At 34.1% G+C, this 26,441-nt stretch overlaps 2 protein-coding genes across 3 annotated transcripts in view; one reads left to right on the forward strand and one right to left on the reverse strand.

The window, feature by feature from the left end:
- The window catches only part of LOC132783606 (guanine nucleotide-binding protein subunit gamma-e), a 78,013-nt gene that overhangs the window by 21,368 nt on the left and 30,204 nt on the right, over positions 1–26,441 (reverse strand). For both annotated transcript variants that reach the window (XM_060788877.1, XM_060788876.1), the window contains one exon: positions 18,435–18,576. In XM_060788877.1, coding sequence (XP_060644860.1) covers positions 18,435–18,547 — 113 coding nt within the window. In that variant the 5' untranslated portion in view covers positions 18,548–18,576. The remainder of the gene's footprint in view (positions 1–18,434; positions 18,577–26,441) is intronic.
- Positions 9,081–10,704, forward strand: LOC132783604 (angiopoietin-2-like). The gene is made up of 3 exons (XM_060788874.1): positions 9,081–9,180; positions 9,250–10,411; positions 10,480–10,704. The coding sequence occupies exons 1-2, from the start codon at positions 9,100–9,102 to the stop codon at positions 10,186–10,188; spliced, it is 1,020 nt and encodes a 339-aa protein (XP_060644857.1). The 5' UTR covers positions 9,081–9,099; the 3' UTR covers positions 10,189–10,411; positions 10,480–10,704.

The following is a 26,441-nucleotide window of genomic DNA, read 5'->3' on the forward strand; positions in this document are numbered from 1 at the left end:
CCATATTCTTAAGAATCTGGTATATTTTGTGCTCTAAGGTATACTTTGAATGTAGTGTAATATCAATATACCAAATAATGTTAATAGTAGAATATCGTAACCAATAAAATTATTCGGTATATTAGTATAATATCGTAACTAATAAAATTATTTGGTATATCGATATTACACTACATTCAAAATATACCATAGAGTACAAAGTATACCAAATTGTCAAACAAAGCACTTGTACACTAACAAAAATAAATCAAAAACCACAAATGAAATACTTTCCTTGTAGTTTAATAAAAAGCAAAACCCCCAAATTTAATACATACAACTTCAAAAATATTTTTTGTAACAATTTCCACCACAAATGTGTGCGAAATAAATCCAATCAATTGCTAATCTTGTCTGGCTGTCCGTCAATCTTTTTAATATTGCAGATAAAGATACCTTAACTGCATTTTGTTGAATTAGTTTCTGTGTTTTATTTTTTTTCGCGCAACTTGGCAACTTAATCAAATTGCTGGCGATGTTTGCACATTTATCATGTGGTTATTTATGTACACAAAGAAATAAATCACACATATTTCCCACATGATGTGATTTAATAATTGATGAATATAGTTTTCAGCCTTGGCGTTTTTTTCCGGTTACATTTGGCAGCATAGACATCATGGGAATTAGGGCTCATCCGTAACCCTGAATTATTGAGCAGACCAGAGCAGAGGACCAAAGAGATCGTATAGTCACATGTTGCTTTAATATGGTTTTAAGTCATTTCATTTATTATTTAAGCCGTGGCACAATTCGGTCGCGTTTGGCTGTCAAAAATGCAATCGCGCCAAAAAAAAGAGTAGGAAAAAAACCCAACCAGAGCAAATAAAACAACAAAAAAAATCGAAAAATATGGGATGCAGTGAAATTCAATTACTGCCCGATGACGGCGCGAAAGAGAGAGGGAGAGTGATAGAAAGAGAAGGAAATGCGACTGTTGGGAACGTAACGAGATGTAACCGTTGTTTGCACATAAATTGTTTGTAGTTATGCCAAAGCTCATAATGTGTGTGCGAAAGTGTACTACACACATATAAACTAGTGTGTGTGTGTGTGTGTGTATGTGGGTGTGGATGTGACCCCCATTTGCTGCCCCCTCTGAACCGCACTCTGAGCAGCTGCCAGTCGCCATTTACTGCCATTTGCGCCCAGCCATGTGTCAATGAAAAAACCAAAAAATAAATACGAAATTCGAATAATCCAACGCCAAAACGTCGCTGTTTTTCCAAGGCAATTTATCTGACCTCACACTCGAGTTTTTCCTTCTCCCCGCTACTCTCTCTCTTTACATTTTCAATTGCCTTTGTTTCCTCTGCTTCACATCAGCTATCGGAGCTCTGCTTGCCATTGAAATGTGTACCATAATTTCTGTTTTTATTAACCATGTGAATGACGACTGTAGAAAAACTCGCATAAAAACTGAATGAACAACACAAAAAGCGAAAAACGAAAAGCGAAAAGAAAAACGACCAACTAAAGCAAAGTAATAATATTGTACAAATAACGACATTGTAGTTGATACACAGCGCACGCATTTCGCTATCAACTGCACAGCATATATAGAATTTCTTTTACACGGACTCAGCATATACATATAGAATACTAATGAATTGGAGAGAGCAAAAGATAAATAAAACAACGCGGGCACGCATTCAGCTACGTAACTATATTTAATGGCATATTAAAAAGACTGACCACCAGCATCACTTTTAATATCAACAAACCACAGAAGGAAAGAAATTGATTTCTTTCTCTTATCTGTCACTATAATGACTTTTATTAAAATTCACATAAAGCGGCAAAGATATGAAAGACTACATAAACTATGTTCGCTAAACTTTTATGACAACGCTGTTAATTTGAAATTCAAACACAAAATATCCACTAAGTAGATAAAGATTTCACAATTTAATGGGTCACATTCAATACTATTTTTATCTTAGACAGCATACTCTATAAACTTGTATTAGATATTTAAAAAAGTAAAATAGTACAAAATTCACAAATACCCAGCCCTATTCCACGGTGAACGAAACTTTGCTGCGTAAATGTTTCAGCCTTATAGAATTCAATGAATGAATCAGTTCTTACGTCAGTCAGAAAAAAATATTAAATATAAATAGATTGAAGTAAAGTTCTAGAAACTACAGAAGGAAAGAAATTGATTTGTTTCTCTTCTTATAATAACATTCATTAAAAATTTAAAAATTATAAAATAATATAAAAGACTACAAGAACTATGTTCGCTAAACTTTTATGACAACGCTGTTAATTTGAAATTCAATCACAAAATATCCACTAAGTAAATAAAGATTTCACAATTTAATGGATCACATACAATACTATTTTTATCGTAGGCAGCATACTCTTTACAATTGTATTAGATATTTAAAAAAGTAAAATATAATATAACATAAAAAGCAGGAAATTTACAACAACCCAGCCTTAATCCACGGTGAACGAAACTTTACTGCGTAAACAACTAAATATAAATAGATTGAAGTAAGGTTCAACAAATTACAGTCAGAAATAAATAAATTTCTTTCTTTTATCTGTCACTATCATTACTGTTACTTTTATTTAAAATTCACAAAAAGCGCTAAAGATACAAAGGACTTCACAAACTACCTATGTATAATAATCGATAAAGATTTTACAATTTAATGTTTCATATTTAATCCTACTTTTATCATGTTCGCTTACTTAGTTCTGTTAACAGAACAAAGGTTTAATATAGTTAAGAGTTGAAAATTAAAAATAAAAAACCAGCCTGAAATATTCTAAACTATTTTGTGTAAAAATTGCAGGCTAATAGTTCCAAACAAATGTATTAGTTCTAAAGGCTGTTAATCAGAAGCTCAGTCAGTTCATTATAAACAACTAAAACACACAGATAGAGATAAAGTGCAAATATACATATTCGCAATTTTTATGGTAAAGCTGTTATTCAAGCAAATAATATTTACAAAGTCGATGAAGATTTCATAATTTAAACCATTAGCTAAATTCAATTAAATCAATTCATTGCGTTTCCATTTACAATCTATCACAACTTCTAAAAAAAACTCTTCAAATTAATATAATTAGCTCCCAAAATACTTTTGCATCTAACATAAATAAATACAATAAACAAATTGACCATAAAAGAACACTTTGTACTTTGGCATCTGTTCAGTTGCCAGTGAATAAATCCTCGCAACAAATTAAATAAAGTACATATTAATGTTGGCTTTGTGACACTCGACTTCTGACTAGTTTTAGCCCACTTCATGCTCAAGCTAAGCTGCAATTTGTTCGCCTAACCGCAGAAGATAGTGGTCATAACTTTTTAATTAGTCGCCATCTCTAAATTAAGTCGAGAGAAATCCATCAGCAAATTAACTGATATTTTATTATGACCATTGTGGCATTAATAAATCTTCAATAAACGTTGTTTATTGTTGATTTTTGCGATTATTGATGTGATATTTAAATAAATGAGGCAATAAGAAGTATTAATAGGCGGCTGCTTAAAGGCAATCAGCAAATTGAAGCGACACCTTCTCGCGCCAAGCAATTAAAGAGCTTGTTAGCTGCCTTAATAATGTTGCCAGCTTAATAGCCAAGCTTGCAGCGTGTTGCTGCAACCCCCCAGCCAATTGCTCAATCATTCAACTAATAGACCAGGCGATGAACTGCGATTTCTAACTGGGCGTAATTGCAAGCAACTCAGTAGCTGGGCGTGACACACTAAGTACTTGCTGCATTGGAGCGCTCTTCTAATAGACAATCGCTTAATTAGCTGCCACCGACGCCGCTCAAAGACAGAATAGTCTACACTTAGACTTTGCACTTATGTGGCATAAAATAAATAAGCTCGCATTTGTTGCAAACTTCTAGTGGAAGTGGCCATTATGCTGCACATTACTATACTATACATGTATGTATATTATATGTTTAGAAATCACTCGTTATATACTAAGAGTAAATACAAGGAAAGTAGAAAACTACAGTCGAGCGAATTCGATACACGTCACCAAATTCCTTAAAAGGCAAGAAGTGCTTAAAAGTGCTTAAAATATACCATCTTGATATACTGAAAAAATACTGAAATGTACCAAATGGTATATTTGATATATAGTATATACCAAATTAATATACTGAAAAAATAATAAAGTATGCCAAGGTCCATTTTCGGTATATGATATATACCAAATTCATATTCTAAACAAATACAAAAGTATGCCAAAGGCTATATTTGCTATTTAGTATATACCAAATTCATATACTGAACAATAATAAAGTGTATCATATACCATATTTGGTATAATAATAATAAAAAATACTAAAGTATAGCGAAGGTGTTATTTTGTGTATAGTATATACTACTACATTAAAAATATACCAGAGTACCAAATATACATTTCCTGTAGGCTCAAAATTATAATATCTTTCTTCACTATGGGCAGCGGGTATAAACAAAACTTACGTTTGCTCTACAACAATCATTAAATACTATAAATGACAAAGTCATGTTCTTACGGAAAGTATTATAATAATATGTATTGATGTTGAACTCGCTCTTCCACTTAAATATAATTTTACAATCATCATACATTCAATTTTATGGCAAGCTTGCATTAAGAGTGTGTTAATTAAGCTTTCGATAAACAAAGAAATAAATGCAACGCTTGCAGTTCTGTTGAAGCAAACGACAATATTGATTTTCAAGTGATCAATCAACATTTTATTTAATGCGTTGATGCAACGCACAGTATGGTAAATAAGGGAGAATAAATCGGTTATAAATTCGATATGTGTTTCATTTGTAGCAGCAGGCATCTATGTCCTTTGACCTTATAAAGTTTAGAAACAGTCATATCCTTTGACCTTATGAAATTTCCGATTTCCATCCACAACATTCGTCTATTTCAATTTTAAAGACTTGGCGAATGCATTATTTATGGGCTCTACTTTTGTTAATGTAAAATGCCAACGCTGAGCAATAGATTAGAACTGGCGTATCATAATTCACTTTGACATTGCTCGAGCAAGATTAATGTAGCTGATACTCGCAGATATGTAGGCAAAAATTGCATGCAAGTAGACAATTCGACTACAAAACTCGTATATACACACTTATATTCGCACTCACAGTGAGTCTTATACACGTATAAGAGGTGAGGAACCTGCTTGAATTGGCTCTGCTGCTATTGCTGCTGCTGCTGTCGTTGCCATTACAATTCATTTATATGTGTGGCATGTTTTATGGCATACTTTGCTGTGCTGCCATTAATCAACATTAAAAGTGTCAACAACAACAACAACAGCAACAAAGGGACCAACAATGGACAGAGCAACAACAATGGCCAACAGCAACAAAGAGAGTATAAGAAGACAGCAAAATGGAAAAAGAAAAATGCTAAGCTTGCCGCTTCTTTGCTCTCTGTATGCAAAATAAAATGCGAAAAGTGCTCATAAATAGCTGACACGTTGCCACGTCGAGCGTAACGCATCAGGTAGAGTAGGGGAACAGCAAAAAGTGTGTGGAAAGTACTATACTATAGTGTGTGCCACGTGTAGCGATAAAGCAATCAGCAGGTGTTTGTCATATTCCTCGAGTAAATTATTTGCCCCGACAAGTTGATAATTCACCACTCGCAAGTCGCAACTCGAAAGTCGCCAGTTTTCAGTTTCCAGATTCCATCTCCGGTTGCCGCTCAATTTCTTGCGCCGTTAAGCCCAACATTATATTATTTATGGGCTTTGCTCCTTTTACAGTTTATTTCTTAGCTGACAAGTTAAGTAATATTAAAAATGTTTTTTCTATAACAAAATTTATTGCACCCTAAATATGACAGCAAAGTTAGTTATTAGTTTTTCTCTACAAATCAATGAAAAGCGATTTGGCTAAAAATTCTTCTTACAAGAAAATTGTTAAGAAAAGATCTAGTGAAACATTTGTATTTACAATCCATATAAAATGTTTACCTGGGTACAAAATAAAAGCAAAAGTATATGAGAGGAAGTCTCAAGTGATTTCATCTAGTTTATATTGCCGCAAGTTGTTTTTAAACAAATAAAAGTTTGGTACGAAATTAGCATTGTTTAGCTTCAACTGCTTAATAAATCAACATAAAAAAAAAACAAAAATAAATGTAATTGAGATTTTTCATATTCTAATTAATCTAATAAATATATGAAAAATCTAACTTATATTTATTTTATTTGGATTTGTTAAGTAGTTAAACGACATCTAAATTTAATTGAAATAAATAATAAATAGAAACAAACTCATTTTGGGATCTTTCATTTAATCTGATTAGAGATTTTTTTGCGGTTTTCCTTGAACCCTGCAGCGATTGTTGGATTAAAATAATGTTCTTTAAACACCCACAATATTTAGTAATATTTAAATTAAATGCGATAAATAATTTATTTAAATTTATAAGATAATTAAATTACCTACAAGTGCTTATTACATAAATCTAAATACAACATTAATCTAAATAAACCTCAGAGTAATATTTCGAATGCCGATTCAAAGTCGAATAATAAAGTTGAAATAAATTTCAATTCATAAACATACATTTTCAAGCTTTAAATTTCCGTAGGGTGACTTTAAAACTTGAAGTGCTTTGCTTCTCCAAAACTCTTGCGATGCCTGCCACGTTTCGCGACTAAATTGTAATGCCCTCAGCAAAATATCGAAAACGTTGAAACAATTTCAGCAATTTCAATTGCGCGTCCCAAGTGCCTGTTGAGCAGATGCGGACGGAGATGAAGATGGGGGGGCAATAGCAATCAAGCAACCGTTTGGCAATCGTTCAACCCTATTCTTATTAAATTATATTAAACACAGTTCACAAAATTACAAGAAAGGAAGGTTTACATCCTTTCTCTCCTTTTCGGCGACTGTTTTACGCGTTCTTCTTTCGCTTCTGTTGCTGTTGTTGGGCATGAAGTCAGCACTTTATAGAATGTTGTTTTGCATTTAAATTAAATTGAATAAACCACTAATCCAATTCAGTGGCCACACCCGCTTGTGCAAACAAAGGTCACATCAACACTGAAGTCTGTCGACGCCTGAAGACACAAAAGCGAGTACATTTTGCCCATATCCTTTTGCATATGCTTTCCCTCTTTTTCCTCTTAGGCCAATTAATTTGCATGTTTTTGTGGGTCACACAAAAACGGTTTAAAGCCTGTGTTAAGTAGTGCTGACTTGCCTTATGCTGACAGTGTCAATTAGTTGGCCAATGACCATGGACAATTGCACTCACTGTGCACTGAGTGCAGCAAGGCAAATCGCCTCACTTGGCCCTTAAAAGTATGCTTCATATTTTAGCTGCAGCCATTTTGACTTATAAGAGCAAGTGCTTTGTGTATGTGTGTTTGTGTGTTGTTTAAAAGTTGTGCTTAATATGCCGCGACAATAGCATACAACAGCTTCGTGGCGTCGTCTTTTGGCACTCAGTGTGCACAATTTGTCACAACTTTGCGCTTTCAGCTCAGGCTCCATTTAGTTTAGTTGCTCTGCTTCTTCTTCATATATCATCCACAGAACTTTCGACAATAAAGTTTAAACTTTATTGTAGTGTACTTTATTCGCATATATATTTTGTACACAATAAAATAAACGTGTATGTAAAATTATAATTTAATTTAAGTTCCTTGTGCTTTGCAAAAGCCAACTTATGCATAATTTATATTTAATTGAATTCTAATTACTTGAAGCTAAAACTCATTTATAATGCTCCATATTTTCAAAATTGTTTTCCTATTACTTAAATTCAATTATTTAATTCCCCAATACTTAAACCTATGGTTAATATATTAATTATTTAAATTTATTTTTATTTGATGATATATATTGTGTTTTCTAATATTTACCAATACTTCTTATTTATTTATAATTGTCTTCTCTACTATTTAAATAAACGTATTTCATTTTGCAATTCTTTCAACTGTTTTCCTACCGTTTTTACTCAAGAATTATTTAAAAAGAACACGCTTTTAGTCAAAACTACCCCATAAAATACATTTGAAAACAAGTGAGATAGCTACAGTCGAGTGTGCTCGACTGTGAGATACCAGCTACCCATTTTGAATAAAAGCAAAATATTGCGGTATTTTTTAAAATATACAGAAATAAAATAACGAAATTCTTTATAAATATGTCAAATGGTATATTGGTGTATTGCTATGGTACTAAACTCAATATATACTATAGACTGCAAAATATAGTATACCAAATTGTCTCCCAAAGCAAATAAGACCTCTAGTAAGTAGGCGTTTTTATCCATTGAAACAAACTTGATCTGAGTGCAAACAACAAATGCTATCAAAATTATAGCTCTATTTCTTATAGTCTCTGAGATCCAGTGTTTCACACGGACAGACACACAGACAGACATGGCTAGATCTTCTTGGCTGTTGATGATGATCAAGAATATACTTGTATATATTTTATGGGGTCGGAGATGTCTCCTTCTACCTGTTACATACATTTCCTGCCCGCACAAAATTATAATACCCTTCTACCCTATCGGTAGCGGGTATTAAAAGTAAATTATACTCTTATTAACTTAATCAAGTTGTTTTTAAATTTGCTAACCAAATAGTTGTCAGCATATATATTAATAAAACTCAGTCCCATTGTCCTTTTGAAAGTATTCGAGCAGAATTTCGAGTACTTCGGAGATTTACCCCACTGTTAACACACGACTGAAAGAAATTGAAAACAATGTTGTTGTCGACTTGTCTTCAAGGAGAAGCTGCTTGGAGCAAACAGAACAGAATCTATTTTTATTCCTAATGATAAGCCATGATTTTATGATCCGAGCTTTTATTTTTTTATTTCTTCGAATTTAAAAAAATAAACAGGAAATCATCTGACATTGAAAAATCTTCTGCCGAAAGAGAATCTAGGGCAGAGACTCTAGGTTATCATTACTTGACCTCTCTCGTTCAGATCAATTGAGCGGAATCCACATCCGCTTCAAACATTCAATGACTTTAACGAAATAACGAAATTCAGTTCCAAATTCATTTTGTTTGCAGGCAGTCGAAACATTTAAAATGGGCGGAATAAAATATAACGGAGTTTTCTTACTGATGGTCCTTCAAATATTCTTGGTGGCTAAAACAACTGGAGATGAAGTGAGATCAAAGACATAATACTAACAAGAATAAAGAGTGATTAAAGTGTATACGTTTTCTTCCTATCAGACGTGTGAAGACCGAAAAATGGAAGAACAGTGCCGGCTTCATAACTACAAGACTGTGAAACCTTTGCTAGATTACTTCAGGCAGGTTAGAAATGAGTTAGAACAAAGTGAAACTAAGGAAAAGCAGATAAGTGAATTAAATTCTGATCTTATGGAAAAATATCATGAAATTGTAAAAATTCATGAAACATTCAAGAAGGAGGCAGCTCTATTAAATGAGTATAAAAAAAAAGTAATCAAAGGGGAAAACGATTTGCAATTGTGTCAAAATAAGGTTGATAAATCTGAATCTGGAATTAATTCACAACAAAATATTATTCTTAAATTAGAAAAACAACTATTAGATAAATCCACCAACTTAGAAAATTGTCAAGTTCAATTAAAATCTCTTAATTCTAGATTAATTGAAAAAGATGAAAATATAAAGAGATTGAGTGAGAATATTAAAAATAAAACAGAACATCAGAAAACACTTGAGTTGGAATTAGAGAAGAGTAAATCTATATTAATAAAGCATGAAAAAGATAAACAGTTATGTCGTTCAGAAATTAACAAATTAAATACGACATCAGAGAATATTAGAGAAGAACAGAAAAATATTCAATTGAAATTAAAAGAAAGTGAAACTAAGCTAATAGATAAAGTAAAGGATAATCAGTTATGTCAATATGAACTTGATAAATTAAGTTCCACATGCATCCCTTTCGGAGAAAATCCAGGAATTCATCAACTCAATGTCTCTGGCATAGGTTTATTCAATGTTTTGTGCGATAGTCAGTTAGCTGGACCTGGATGGATTGCAATACAACAACGAGTTGGGGGAAATGAGAGTTTCGATAGGGATTGGGCAACGTTTCGCAAAGGATTCGGTTCTTTTGAAAGATACATCGTATCACGAGCTTGCAGCGTTTCGAACTTTACATACATTTGGTTGCTCTGAATGGAAGTACCTACAACGCTCGTTATGACGACTTTAAAATATCTGATGAAGATAATGGATATGCACTGAGTTTGGGTAAATTTAATGGAACTGTTTTGGATAGCATGAGAGACAGTGAAAACATGAAATTCACAACATTCGATCACGACAACGACAAAGTTGATTATCGTAATTGCGCATTCTTCTATAAAAGTGGCGGGTGGTACAATTATTGGTCTCCTTGGTAAATATTGCAAATTTTTATTTTCGAAGGAAAACATTAATTATAGATTTTTGTTGTTTCTCATGCAGTAATTTAAATGCACCAGTTCCATATTGGTGGAGCAATAAGTTCATTTACTTTAAAGAAGTTAAGATGCTAATTCGTCCCAACGAAGCGATGAAGAAGTGATAAACTGAAAAGCTGAAATTCCCATATTTGACTCAATTATGTAATCATTTATATATAATTGGTGCATTAAGAAATTGCGTTCTGAAAAATAAATCGATCGACTATTTAATGCAGCGATTTAATTTTTGAATGGAAATATTTTAGTTTTTATTGCTTTTATTGTATGTGTTGATGTAGCAAATTTAAAATGTCACTAGACGTGCAAATACTTAAAAGTCAGTAAACTTATCATTATTCTGTATATATCCTTTTAGTCGAACCTTGAATATGAATGTAATTTAATAATTGATCTACCCATATTCGTCTCTTATTTAAACATAAATGATGCAGTTTTGTTACTAATAATACATACAAAATTTTGTTTTTGCAACATCAGTTGATGGAAAGGTAATAATAATTACACAAAGCAGTGTATTATAGTGGGTGCTATAAGTGTATTTATTTTCCTCTTATTAGACAGATGAATTCGACCAGCAAATGGAAAATCTAGTGTGCTCGACTGTGAGATACCCGCTACCCATTTCGAAACCAAAATATTGCGGAACAGACGCACATGGCTAGATCGTATCGGCTGTTGATGCTGATCAAGAATATATATACATATATAGTTTATAGGGTCGGAGATACCTCCTTCTACTTGTTGCATACATTTCCTGCCGGCACAACGTTATAATACCCTTCTATACTATGGGTAGCGGGTATAAAAAAATAGTCTTCTCTGCGCATTCTTTTAATTCGATAGTAAATTATTATCAACGTCCAGTTTTTATAGTCCATAAATAATAATGACTCTTGTTTTTAAACACTTTCTTTCAATCGGAACATAGAACTTGCTTGTGCAGTTTTTAGAGCTCATAAAATTTGTAGCAAACTCTAGTTGACTAAGCTAAACAATACCCTAGTTATATGTTTTTATATTTTTAAATCCCCTAAGCTGTTAAAGGGTATTTATACCACGAAAGGAATCAATTGTTAGTCGCAGATTTAGCTGCAATAAATTGCCAAATATTTTTCAAAGTCGCATTAAATTCGCTTCCCAAAGGAAAAAGGAAAAAACCCAAAGGAAAAAACCAATTGAGTTTCGGTTTTTCTTTTTTTGGGTTAACCCCGTTGCGTTGTGGAAAATGCATCCGCTGAGTCGAGTCTGGCTGTGAGACTCGTTCATACATTTCCGAATTTATAACCACAATAAACCGCAACAAAAGCGACAACCACACAGCCATAAACTGCAGCTCTACTCGCATGCCTTATTGTTGTTCTTGTTGCTTCCCCAACATATATATAAATTGCCATAAAAATATAAAAAAGTGTATACAAAAATAAAGGAAATTCTACTTGCTCTCCTTCCCATACTCACAACAGGAAAAATGAAATGCCAAAAAGCAAGCTACAATATTTTCGGCTTCTCTCTCTCTCTCTCTCTCTCTCTCTTGCTTTCTCTCTCTCTCTCAATCTCTTTTTCTTTTTCGCTTCTCGTTGAGCCTCCGAGAGAAAACACAATTTTACGCACGAAAAGTCAAAGTAATTCGCCTACAGAAATACCCTAGGTTCATAATCTGAAAAGTTATATTAGCTCTAGATTTCAGATAAGCTGTGTAAACAATGCTTTGTTATAAAAAAAAAAATCAGCTTAATTTTAAAGTCAATCAACTGATTATCTAAATTAAGTATAAATTTAAATTTTAAATAATTGGATGAACTACTTATGCAATGTGAAATCATTGTGATGACTAAGATGTTGACTGATTGACGGACTCATATATTGATTGACAAATTATTTTATTGTTGATTGAGCGTCTGATTGTCTTTTCTTTTCTTTAATAGATAGCTACATTAAATGAATAATACTCAATATTACACACATTTGGTAACTGATTAATGGAGTGATGATTTGACTTCACGACCTGTTGATTGATTTATTGACTGTTATATTGATTGACAGAATTTTTGATTGAACGTCTGGTTATATTATATAGCTATATTTAATCAATAATAGACAATTTGAAACACATTTGATTATCGATGAACTCATTGATTGCTTTCACCTATTGACTTTCTGATTGTCTGACTGACTAATTCAATTTAAAAATTTCATTGACTGATGATTGATGCATAAACTCACTGAATTGTATAACAAATGTTGAGGTTTATTATAAAATATGACAGATTAACTAAATACTTAAATAAAATCATAGCACTAATTTGCATTGGATCACAAAATATGACATCTTCACTCTCTGATTGACTGACTGCTATTGATTGATGACTGACTAAGCAAACTCACTAAACTTGCAATAGCATTTTGATCATCAGAAATATGAACTATCCTATTAAATCATTGCAGATTAAGTAATCATTCTTATTGATGGTACTTTTTAGGTTATTTCTTATTTCCAATTTAATTTCTAATTTGAGAGTAGGGTATGTTTTAGTCGTTCAATATTATCGAACAACTTGTATGTATATAACTTGGCTTATTTATAAGACACTGCGAGCGACACTAAAAATAAATTCGCACTTGTTGATGGTAAATTAAAATGCACAACAGATTTACATGCCGACGGAAGTCGATATGGAGAGCATAAAATAGAAAGACAGGCAAAGAGAAGGACGAGAGACAGAGAGAGAGAGAGAGAGGGAGAGTGAGACAGAGTTGAAAGCTGAGTTTTGCGGCGGGCATATTAACATTATATAAGGAGCTTGCACGTAAAACTTTTAGCACCTGGAGTCCAGGGCGAAACTTTGCAGCAACAAGCAAAAGTTTTACCCCCCCCCCCCATCCACCCCTCTCACTCTGTCTCTCTCTCTCTCTCTCTTTCCCCCTCTTTCTTGCTTGCAGGGAAAACAAAGTAAGCCACAAAACTTGGACTTAGCATTAAGCTGAAATAGATGCCCGGCCCGGGGCCAAAGTTGCGACGCCCCAAAATGTATGCAACAACATTTTGTGGCCTGCAACAGTGAAATGACCATCGCGATGGTCGAGCAACCGCTTAAAGCCTGTCACGCAACATGACAGTGTGTGAGTGTGCGGTTACAGCAACAACTCATACACACACACACACTCCCGCTGAGGGTGTCAATCAATCATGATTGCGCAAACCGAAAAAACCAAAAGCGAGGCGACCAAAGAATTGGGTTCCATTTCGTCATGCTCGACAATCACGTTGTTGGTTCGTTGGTTCGTTCGTTCGTTCGTTGCAACCAAATCGCCGTAATGTGTGGTGTTTGCTGCACTTAACGAGCTGCCTGCCAGCCACACACACACCCACACACACACACATACGAGAGACCTACTCCCACTATAACGGTGGTCAGTCAGTGCAATTTGTACATCAATCAAGTGCTACGAATTCGCCTCTCAAAATTTAATTGACTTTGATTTTGTAAAGTTGCTCTCTATGTGTGTGTTATATACTGCTATTTCTATGTGTATGTGTGTATCATACTGCTATTTCAATGTGTATGTATGTACTTTATACGCTTGACTAATTTGCTTCGTTTTACAGCTGCCGCTGATTAATCGAGCAGTTAATCGAGCAGTAATCGCTCTATAAAATTGCATTTGTCATGCCCTATAAATGCCCGAAACTCGAACGTTATTGGATAATTCACAACGTTTGTTCGAACTTCAATTCAATTTGTATTTCAATTTGTAGTTTGAGTGTTTCAGTTTGAGTTTGACTTGGCTTCGATTACCGCAATCAAAGCTAAAAATATATATGTACATATATACTTTTATACTTTTTTGTTGTTTACTTATTTGTTTTGCTGTTGGTCGAGTTTATTTGATAGTTAAATTCCATTTGATTTCACTACGAGAGTGTTTAAATAGCGTCAACATTTTGTACACAATAAACTGAAGAATTCCATCGTCATCGCCATCGCCATCGTTTGTTTGACAAAAGACACAAAAATGCAATGACAACGTTTGCAGCTGCAATTGATAGCGCCAAAATTGAAAATACCAATTAAAGCCAAAGTGTTTAATTGAAGGTTTAAAATTCCTAACTGGCTTTAAAGAATAAAATGTGAAAATCTATTAAATACAAATAAAGTGTTCACAAGATACATTTGCTGCTTAAGAGTAATGTAGTAAATTTGTTTTGCTTTCAACTCTAGTCGAAAATAAATGCATTAAATATCAAATAAAAAGAGAGCAGAAAAAGAAACCAAATAGTTCGGTGACCGAGTCTTATAAACGAAATGTGAACACCGAATAAATATAAAATAAAATCCTCAAGATATTTTTTCTGTATAGGAATTAAAGCAACACATCGAATGCATTAAATAATTCAAATGCAACTTAAGCTAATGCATAAGATATCCAGGGAAAATTTAAAGAATAAAATTGGTTGCAGAAATTTATATATAAAATGAGAAATTAAGTAGAATTCAAATATCTACAAGATACTTTAGCTGATTGCGAGTAGAACAGTAGATTTGTTGTGCATTTTGCTTTGTACTCAGATATCTAAAAGAATTCAATTGCAAGTCAAAAGCTAAATCATTGAAAAAAAGCGAGGAATTGGAAACAAAAATAAAAGCCAAAGGACTTAGTTGAAGGATTAAAATCAGTTTCTGATATTTAAGAATCAAATAAGAAAATCATTTAAATATAAATACTATATAATAGAGGAGAGTTGTCAATATGTTTTGCTTAACACTCAAATACTCTTAAATCCTAAGCACAGCAGTATAGAAAAAAGCAGGCACAAGTTGTAATCTCTCTAAAGTTAATCCTTGCGCCACGCTGATTAATAAATAAATAAATTAAAAATGTAAATCAGTAATGCAGCAGCTAAGGTTCAATCCCCGCTGAATTAGGCTGCGCATTCGGTATGCAGACAAAATGCAAAAGGATTAGCCAGCTCAACATGGTTGAGGATAGGTTAAATAAATTACATAAGGCCACACAAGCACAGAGTGATGTAAGCCCTCATTGAGACCCCAGAGCAACCGAAACAGAGAGAGAGAGAGAGAGAGAGAGAGAGAGAGAGAAGCGAGTACACAAATTCATGCTGCTGTATACCAATTAATTATTCATAATTAGCCAGCGACTAAATGTTTAACTAAATCGCAGGCTCTTCAGCCATGGCCACGGGTCCGAATACGTTTATGGCTACGGGTCTGATTACGGCTTTAGCCAACCCCGGACAACTTTGACTCCGACTCTGACTCCGACTCCGTTTGTTTATTCAAAAATTGGCTGCAGTCACAGTTGGCTAAAACAGCGGAAAGCGCTGTTTGTTTTCTGGTTCAACAATATTAAAAGTTGGCCATTAGAGAGACGCCACATTAATTGTGATTTATGTGCAACAGCGCCAGCTCCACGTTTCACATTGTGTGGCATGGCCATTGTTGAGCGCAACCTTGCCACATTTTCATGCCACAATTACAGTTTTAAATATGCTCACAAAAATAGTGAACAACATTAGACAACTTTGAATGCAATCCCAGGATAGAGAAAGAGCTGCGCATAAATCAATTGATTTATACACTAAATGCAATAAAATAACACTAAAAGCGAGCTTCGCATTTTGATTATCAATAAACTAAATATGCATTAACTAATTCGCTAGAAGCTCTAAAGATATATTAAATATATTTATTCATATTTAAAATTTTTAGAAGTTTTCCAGTCGAGCGAAAGTTCAACATAAAAATAAAATAATATTTAAATTTCATTTACCAAAATCTCTTCTTCTTTAAAAAAAAATCTATATATTCCATAGAAATTTGAAACATTGACTATGAATATGAACTTCATACACAAAGCGAACAAAATGTAAATTGAATAGTGGCTTGCAAAAAATTTAAAGAGTTAAGAATTTTAGGTCGAAAAAAGCTTGAAACTCTCTTGAGATTATAATCTTGAATTTCTAAAATTTTTGTAAAATTTTCTTGAGTTAATAATACACCTTCTTGTTCAATTTTGACATCATATAATCGTGATTTAAGCAAGTTTTCCTTCTTCAAATTTTTCAACGGAAGTTGAACATAAAAATAAAAGAATGTTTAAATTTAATTTATCTCTGCTTCAAATTCAAATTGTTCCTAATTCAAAATTCAAATAAATCTAAATTCACAAGGTAAAAGAAATGCCCAAAGATATTTGCAATATAAACTATGCTGAAAAGCATATAAATATATGTTATATACTCATAGCCCGGTTTTAATGCATTTCGAAGCATAAAAAAAAGATGCGGCGAAAATCAAAGCAAATTTCATGCTAAGTATTTGATTATTGTCATTAACGTTTATAGTTTATGGGGCTTTTATCAGATGAACAGACTGTCAGACTAATGAATGTGATTATATCGATTTTGCGGTAAATGCGCATAAAGAATAATGAACATTACATTAATATCTATTATAATTACTTTTATTGTATTGTTCATCTGAGTTAAAATGAGTACAATTACTTTCTTATTCACAAATTACTTTAATATCAGATATTTATAAATATCAACTTTAGTCCTGTAATTGACAATTTTCTTTAGAAACAATTTCTATACCAACCTAAGAACAATATCGGGTATAAGGATACACAACTAACAAAATATATATTTATTTAAAAAAAAACACATAATCATCATTTGCTTTACTTTAAACAATTTACATTTTGCCTTAGTTCAATAGGAACATTTTTGTCAATCTGGAAACAAGAGTTGGTTATCTGGAATTTTATTAGATTTTTGATATTGAATTAAGAGTTTACTTGCTTGGTTAAATTTTGACATCATATAACCTCGATTTAAGATCTAATACTGGATTTTAGAACGTGTTTGTTTTTCTGTGTACTTAACTATTTGCTATTCATTCTTATAGTTATAGTATCTCAACACAGTATAAGCTAATAGGAAACAAAGAGTTATAGTTTCTACCAGCAAATGAAAAAGCTTCTTTGTGTGCATTAATTTGATGCTATTTAAAAGCCAGAACCATTAGAAAGACTTTGTTTAAAGTTAAAATGAAGAGTACTTAAAAACCAATTCTAATTTGATGAGCTACACACATGCGAGCTTGTAGATATAAAAGCAAAAAGCCTGTAGCTAAAAGCCAAAAGACAAAAGTCTGACAAAGAAAGTTGTAATAGGCACAAAATTGGACAATAAAACCGCTTTGAGCGTGGGCAAAAAGTTGTAATAGGTATCAATTGCTGTGGCACGAATACTTGCATCAACATATTTCTGGGCAAACATAACTTTGCAAATTCACTCGGCGAATTTATGTGAAACATTTTGTCGGGGGGATGCTCAACTTTCACACACACACACACACACACACACACAGGCACATCAAAACAGAGAGAGAAACACATGTATATAACTTTTGTCTAGTCGTTGTCTACACACTCCCCTGTAAGCCCCTCAACCCCTGCACACAGGGGGGGCGGCGAAAAACATTAACTGGGTATAGACTGAAAGGCGAACATACTAGTTTAGAGCGGGGTCTGAAGCAGCAGCAACCACCGCGACGACAACCACCGCAACAGCAACAAAAACAACAACTTTATATTTATGTAAATATTTTGCAAGTACAAACAGAACGCCCGGTTGAGCACTCAGGGCGCGCTCAGGTGTTTGTCTCGTCGGGCCCCAAGAAAGAAGAAGAAGAACAAGAAGTGTATGAATATTTTAGGCCAGCACTGTGTCAACTTTGGACCACGCCACGAGGCGCGTCTAGACAAACACCACGAATTTCCAAACACACACACACTCACAGCCACACAACAACACTTTTGAGTTGCCACTCACGCAAATTTATTTATAAATTTATTTTAAATCGAAAACACTGTCGTATTATTAAATATTATTATTTATGTTTTGTATTTGTCGTTTTGTTTTTTACTCACTCAGCAATGCTTTTAGATAACGGCCAGCGCTCCATAGAGGCCTGATATTTCATATTCTCGATTTGCTTCTTTAATGCGTCCCGATCCATGTTTTGTAGAGCACTGGGATCCATGTCGGCCAAAATTTATCCACATGCCACCCCTGCAATGGCCAACAGAGAGAAACATTGAGAGAGAGTGTTGAAAAAATGTTAATGTCAAGAGATGCCATAAAAATCTGCAAAGAGTCGCGCTCTCTCGCTCTCACTCTCGCTTCCGCACACTCACACTCACTTTCACGCTCTCACATTCGCTCTCTTGCAAAGCGGCAGCTGTACTGCAGTCAACTTGTGCCGTGTGGTTGAATCACCCTGTATTCGTTTTAATGGCCGGTGTCTCAAGTTTTGCAGCGTTCAGCTTCAACGCATGCGCACAGCATTAATAACAAATCAATAGAGAGCTCCACAGTGCGAGAGTGGGAACAAGAGCGAGAGCGAGAGCGAGAGCGAGAGCGTGTGTCTGTTTTAACAGCGCCGCCTAGGAGGCTGCTATAAAAACTGGTTTCAACTGGCTGCTGTTAGCATTTGCCCACAAATCATTTGTTTACCTCCGGAAAAAAAAGGAAAACTGGAATGCAGCCAAAAATAAAAGGGCGCGCCCGTCGCAACTGTCAAATGCAGAAAACCAATAGCAACAACAACAACAATATTAAAATGTTAGCCAAAAAACAGCTGAGCCAAGCACGCAGCTCTCCCACAAAAAAAAAAAATCACTTCCTCGCTCTCTTTTTTGCACTCAATTTCTCTCCCTTTCTGCCACCTTTAAGCTGTGGCCGGCTTTCACACACGGTAATTTATGAAACCTCATCTTTGTTTATTTAGTCGCCAGGCGTTTTAGTCTTGATGTCGTAAATAACAGCAGCGTGTCAAATCATTTTCAGGGGTTGGCGTGCTCGACGAACATTAATTTATGGCAGCCCATTGTTCAACTACGCGGCATAAATTAAATGTGTACAAAAATATATTCGAATATATTTGAAATAAACGACAAAGCTTGTGTAACATTTGCTGTTAACAGCAACATCAACAGCTGCTGTTAATAGTAACAGTAACAGTAACAGTAACAGTCGCTGTTATGTTTAGCTTAGACACAAACCTCTCGCAGTTATCGCATGCTACAAAATGATTCAATTTGATATAGCAAACAATAAAAACAACCGCAAAGAGTCCTGTGCCGGGATAAGGGTCTAGTGACAGCTCGGACACAAAGAAGGACGAGACGAGACGAGAGGGGACAACTGAAAACCGCAGGCAGCAGTTGATTCCCATAAGGTTGACAAAGCCACGCTTCGGCCATAATCAACGCCAATGATATGAGTTTCCACTCTACATCCCACTCAACAACGTGGGGGCGTGGACAATGATGCACTCCCCAACCAAACGGGAGTTCGGCCCTTCTCTCGTTCCGTGTAGTTTTTCGCTGCCAACATTTTGTAGGTGTAACTTAACAAATAGGAAAAAGGGACAAAGCGGTCGCTCAGTCGGTTGCTGGCTTTGACCATGTTTGCTCCATGTTCCATTCCCCTTAGTCAGCGATACATCATTTTTTGTCGCTTCGTTGGTCAACTGACAGCGGTTACTCCAAAAACGACCGAAACAACCAGCTGTCAGGCCGTAAAAGGATTTGGGGCTTTAAACCCAGAAAATGGTTGAGTTGAGCAGCTGTGTTCTGTGTTCTGTATTCTCTCTTCTAATATATTTTTTAAAGCCATCGTTTCATTCCTGGGGTGCGAAGTGTTAATGGCTAAAAAGTGTTGTAAAAAGCCAGATTTAATGTGTTGGCCAGGGAATCCCTGCAATGGAAGTGAGACAGAGAGAGGAAGAGAGAGAGAGAGAGAACTCTTCTCGCCTGCTGTCCTTACAACATGTGTCCTGCCTGCTGTGTGCTCACATGTTGACAACGACGAGCCCTCGGCACTAAAAGCTTAAAGTTGGTTTAATTAAAACTTTTACAACCAGTTCACTCCTTGCTGGCTAACAATCCAGGCAGCCAGCTACCAGCTACCAGTTACCACCTTCCTTTTGGCCAGTTAAATGTGCAAATCATTGGATTTTCGGCAGGACACTTTGATGTCTGCTAAACTAAGCGTGATTCCAGCGAACATAAGCGAACAAGCTAAAGTTTAGAATACAGAATGCATGGCTCAATGTTACCCTTTAACTCCTAGTTTTAAATTGTCTTATTTAAATTATCCTCCACATCTCTATTCTTGCTCTACTTTTTGCAAAATTCAGCTTCAAAAATTAAAGTAAATGTTTATCCTTAATTTAACTTTACTCTCCATTTAATTTTCTAAATATTCATTCTACAATGCTCTGAAAACATTTAATTTATTCAAATTATAAGTGAATACAATTTGAGCAATTAAATTTTCATATAAATTATCAAATAATTTGTATATTCACTTTTACAACATTGTTCACATTCCTTGCATACAATTCGCTCTTTATATAAAACAAATTATTTCCAATTATTTAAATTTATTCAATTCATAAGTGAACACAACTTTGTGCAATGAATTTGAATTGAATATTATCATAATTGTTTATTTCGACAGTCAGAATTCTTTTCATTTCATTGTAAAAAGAATTATATTATTTCATTTCATATAAGGAACCGTTTCTTCAATATCCCCAGAAGTATTCTATAGTGCGCTTGTATCTCAAATATTGAAGGAACGAAATTTGTCATATTTGTCATTACCCCAAGAAATAGACTTATTGAAACATTAAGATCATTAAACAAATTTATAATAATGCCAACGGTATTTATAATTTCTAAAAATATGGTTTCGATCGGATAAAAGTTTTCGAAGTAATTTAAGAAATACATTTGTATTGAAAAACAACGCATATTGCAAGCGAGATTTAATTTCTTTCGGCTGACAATCTGGTATATTTTGCACTCTCTGGTATATTTATAATGTTCTAGTATTTCGATATATCAACAATATCCTTCGGTATATTTCAATATCAAATGTGGTATATTTTAAGTATAATACCGCACTGTTTTTATTCAGAATGATTTGCGGGTATTTCACAATCGAGCTTACTGGACTTTCTCAATTATTATAATTATCGACTTATACAATTCTGTTTACTTGATTACACATCAATCTTCTTCTATCTAATTGGATAGGAAATTCGAGCGATAGAAATTTCATCTATTCGAAGATAAATACTACTTAGTGCAAATGGATTTTCAGTTGAAATTTCCCCCGATTCCATTTTATGCTTATCGACTTTTACAATTCTATTTACTGCTAGCTCTGCAAATGAAACTTTCCCACTCCCAATTTGAGCGCTTGAAATCTAAACTAATTGCTTGCAGCAATTGTCGGTCAAATAATTGATGCTGCTGTAACCCAGAGTTGGGAGTGTGTGCTCATGCCGTGGTTAGCTGTTCAAGACAGACTCAGAGACAGAGACAGGGAGACAGAGACAGAGAGAGAGAACTGCAAATGCAACTGAAAAAGTAGCAGAAATTTATCTCATACATGGCACCCAAATAGAGAGCATGCAACGGACATAAATCGTTAGCAAAATGTTTTTGGCGGTTACAAGCGGCTGTTCCAAATTCCCTTCCAACTTTCCCTTATCCCCCTCTCCCTTTTCGCTTCGGGGTGTTTGGTTTTTTTTCTCCCTCGCACACACACACAAATACAGTAAGCCGCTTGAGTGTTTCGCGTATATGAATGTGTGGTGAGTATGCGTGTGTGTGTGTGTGTGTGTGTGTGTGAGCTGACGTTCAAGTTTTTTACACTCGTTCCCCTCGCTTGCACAACAACAACAACAACAACAGCAGGCTCGTCCCACGCACAAAGCAAATGCTCTCTGCAAGCGACAAGGACAACTACGAAAAGTCAAGTGATTTTCTTTTTTGATTGTTGTTGGCATCCTGTTGCTGTTTGTTGTCCTTCCCTCCCTTCTTCTTCATCTTCTTGTTGCTCTTGTTGTTGGTTGTCCGAAAAAGAAAACAAATTGTCAACCGTCAACCGGGTTCTGTCAGCCAGCGAGTCAAGCAGAGTGAAAGAGGCATAGAGCAGAATTCATGTATGCAACACTCACACACTCACACACACACACACACACACACTTGCGAGGGTCACTTCAGAAGTCTGTTTGACAGGAAAATTAAATTTTATGAACTCGTTTATCGATTAACTTGTCTTCCATCTTAAAGACAAATTGCTGAGCCTAAGTTTATGATTGGGCACAAATACATTTCCGTTTGAAGAATGATGAATCGAAGAGTGTACCAAAACCTTGTCAGACTTCAAAAGTCATTGATTGTCCGTGAAAATAGAAAATAAAATGAAGAATTAAAAGAGATTCCGCACTGTCACAGGCTTCAGTGGAGTTTCCTTCTAAGAAATTACCTAGTAGAGGAATCTAGTTGTTAAGTTCCTCATCTTTACCCTCCCCACCATGGTAAATGTAGATTTTTTTTTATAAGTTACCCCTAATTTAGTTCATATTTCATTTTTTTATATACTCGACTTCGTTGACTCGACAGACCATATTAAAAAAAATTAGCAATATAAGTATATTCATGATACTCTGATTGTTGAATACATATATGATATGATTAAGAATATTTAAATAAGAATATTTAAATGACTTCAAGTCTGAAGCGTACTCGGGACAAATTCATTTAACCCATTGGCACATTTGTATCATAAAATATACCATTTGTAACTTGTACTTTTTAAAGTAACTTACTCAGATGTCGTTTTCTTACGGTCGTGGTACCATGACAAAGATAAGTGCCGAATAAATTACGATGATAATGTGCTATATGAAAAAATATACAGATGATTAATATAAATGTACCAAAAATCAGAATTCTTTCAATTTGATGTATCCACAAGTATGCCTCAACAATTTTCTATTACAATTATTGCTTTTATGTTTACTAATTTAGTGTAAAATAACAAGAAGATACAGACGATGAAATTCGTGTCGCTTCTCAGCGAATGATTGAAACTATATAAAAAGAATTTATTGTTGTTGCATTGTGGATTGTTGTACTGTTGTTGTACAACGAGCTACTCATCCAGTGTATGCCTGATCTTCAGGCACATACGATCCATTAATAATCAATTTAATGCCAGGCCGTGATCTTTGTGTGTATGTGGTGAACCGTCAGAATCAGATTCTTTGGTGCTCCGATGAGCAGCCAAACTTGTTGTGACGTCCAACCAAATTCGTGCACCCAATGGATTATTGATACTAGGGTTCACTAGGGTCACACAGCGCTCTATAGTTGTCATAGAGGTTGATTGGACCACTAGAGAGGCTAACATCCGTCAGTGCCGAGCTCGATGAGCCGAACTTGTATAATGAAGAGATATTGGTTATCACTGCACTCACAATTATTTCCACTTCATACCTGTATTAGTTTTCGAATTTATCACTGCACTATTGATATATGTATATATATTTATGTATATGCGTCTATGCTCGCATATATTCTCACTATTGTGGGGATGATCTGGTTTTCTTTGCCAGATTATAAAATTGCAGAATCACGTGAAGTTATAAAAATTTCGGTTGCCGAGAGACAATAAATACGTCTACTTTGTCTAATTGCTTTTCTCTACTGCTAAGCTTTCGACTGTACGCCACTGCCCCGCATGGTAAGCCGAGCTTTTGCAAGAGCTTTGTGAAGACAGTGATAAGCAAAGTGCAGATAGTGAGATGACTAAGTTGGGGTGCGTCAATATTTAGAACAGCAAAAAACAAAAAGTTGGGAAATTTGGAACTCTTCTATTCAAATATATTTCTCGGTCACTATAAGTTGGATTTCGATTGAGGGAATTATGTGGATAAGGTATGATTTAAATGATTTTATGATTCAAATTATAATTTACAAAATAAATATATTCCGTTTCTGATCATTTAATGCTTTTAGCAATTGGAATTAAGTTTGAAGCAAGAAGAATCAAAATTGGGTGCCTATTAAGCAAATTTTATGGATAAGATAACATTTAAATAATTTTAGAGAAATTATCACATGGGTTATAAATAAAAGTTGTTTCTTTGCCTTTAATGATTTTATCAGTTAAAAAAGAGTTATTGAATTAGTGAAAGATTAATTGCATCATCCATTTCATCTGATAATGACTCAGCTTTATCAAATATTGCAAATTTTAGTGGGTTAATAATGCTTTTTTTCTGCTGTTAAAAATTAATAGTTCAATTATTAAATAAATGAGTGAATCAGTCAGCCAGTATGACAGTTAGTACAAATGGTACCCCCACTAGCAGGACACCCCCCGTTAGTCGGACAGTTAGCACAAATGACTTAGCGAAAATCCCCATTCGCATTTAATGTGTTTATCAGGTAAAGACGATTTATTATTTAAATAAATACAGGTTAGTAAGAGATGCAAATTATGTTAATGACCCAACCTTATTGCATTATCAAATAGTGTACATTTTATTGGGTTAATATTGCTGCCTTCTACCTGTTACCAGTTGATGATGAGTCCCCCCATTAGCGGGACAGTTAGTCGGACAGTTAGCACAAATGACTTAGGAAAAATCCCCATTAGAAGGACATTCTTTTAAGCAAACACTTCGATATTCTTTACAGAGGAATTTGTCCTCCTTTAAGTTGATCTTCAAAGATGAATACCTGCTGAAATCAGTTTTCACTGTATTTTTAGTTTTACACTGCATTTACTCTACTAAATAACCGTTGACATGCAAATTAAAAGACCACATCGATCAACCCTCGACACTGGGTAAATTTATAAACTCGTCTGAGTGTTCAGACGCTTCTGGCACGACAACAAAAAGTGAAAAGTGTTTTTGTTATTAACTAGCACGTGCAAAGCGAAAGTGTCGAAAATTGCCCAGCACTTGAAAATGATAATTCAACAGCAAATTGAGGGTCTTCTCACTTGCATTTCTGTATAAATATTTAACGTAGCTCAAAGCAATGGAAATAATTGTCATTAACCAACTAAAATATTATACGACTCAACAACAAATTCCGCTTGTTAGCTTGTCAGCTAGGAATGCAAGAAATTTAACGATTATGTTGACAGTTGACGGTTGATGGCTGACTGAGGGAAAATTTATGAGAAGGACGTTTAATGTATTGTTAGCCAAATGCTAGTTCAGCTAAAAAATATGACGGCAACTTGTGTCCAGCCAAGCGACTAACAAGAAACGTGCTCATTTTCTATGAGTATAGAATGCTCAAGAATATTAAATATACGAGTATATGACTTTATTCTCTCAGCGTTGCTTACATTTATATTAAGTAGTTTCAATCTAATCGGAGCTAGTATTGAAAGCTAGCATATAAACTTCAATAACCATTTAAAATTACACAATGATTCTCTCTTAATTTACTTAGTCTATAGCTTTCGAATATATTATATTTCGTTCTAACTTTAACCCCATAACATTAAAAGCTAAGCAATCATTTCATCACTTAAAAATACATTACATACACTGTAAAGTATTTCAATTTAAGGCATTTTAAAAGCAAAAAGTTATACAAGCAAACTATCATCCTATTATTCAAATCAATGTCTTAGACTTAGACTTAGAATTGTATAAGATAGAGAATTATTACCATACAACCATCAGTGAACAATATGAAGTGCGTTTTTTATCAACTGTAAATAATCTCAAAGAGTTTAATACATTAAAATTACGTAGTTTTAATATAATTTATTTTTAATTCATTTTAGAAACTTGCGGATGTATTTGTAGTTCTAACTATTCAGCTTATTAAAAACTTATATCCAATTATTTAAATAATATTTTAGTGCACACAGAATGATTTATAATATAATATCACATAATTTTTACCGCCAATTAAGATAATTATCAGCTTTAAATAAGGTCAAAGAGTAAACTGCATTCAAAATATGTAGTTTTAATTTACTCAGAAATTTAATAACATGTTGATATATCTAATTATTTTGTTTTAAGCGTCATTACTTTAAGT

The sequence above is a fragment of the Drosophila nasuta genome, chromosome 2L, assembly GCF_023558535.2.
Source record: "Drosophila nasuta strain 15112-1781.00 chromosome 2L, ASM2355853v1, whole genome shotgun sequence".
NCBI classification, from domain to species: Eukaryota; Metazoa; Arthropoda; class Insecta; order Diptera; family Drosophilidae; genus Drosophila; species Drosophila nasuta.

Bases quoted from the DNA above. Each gene is read 5' to 3' on its own strand.
- LOC132783604 (XM_060788874.1), top strand. From the start codon at position 9,100: ATGGGCGGAATAAAATATAACGGAGTTTTCTTACTGATGGTCCTTCAA. The intron at 9,181-9,249 runs GTGAGATCAAAG...TCTTCCTATCAG, and splicing joins CTAAAACAACTGGAGATGAA to ACGTGTGAAGACCGAAAAAT.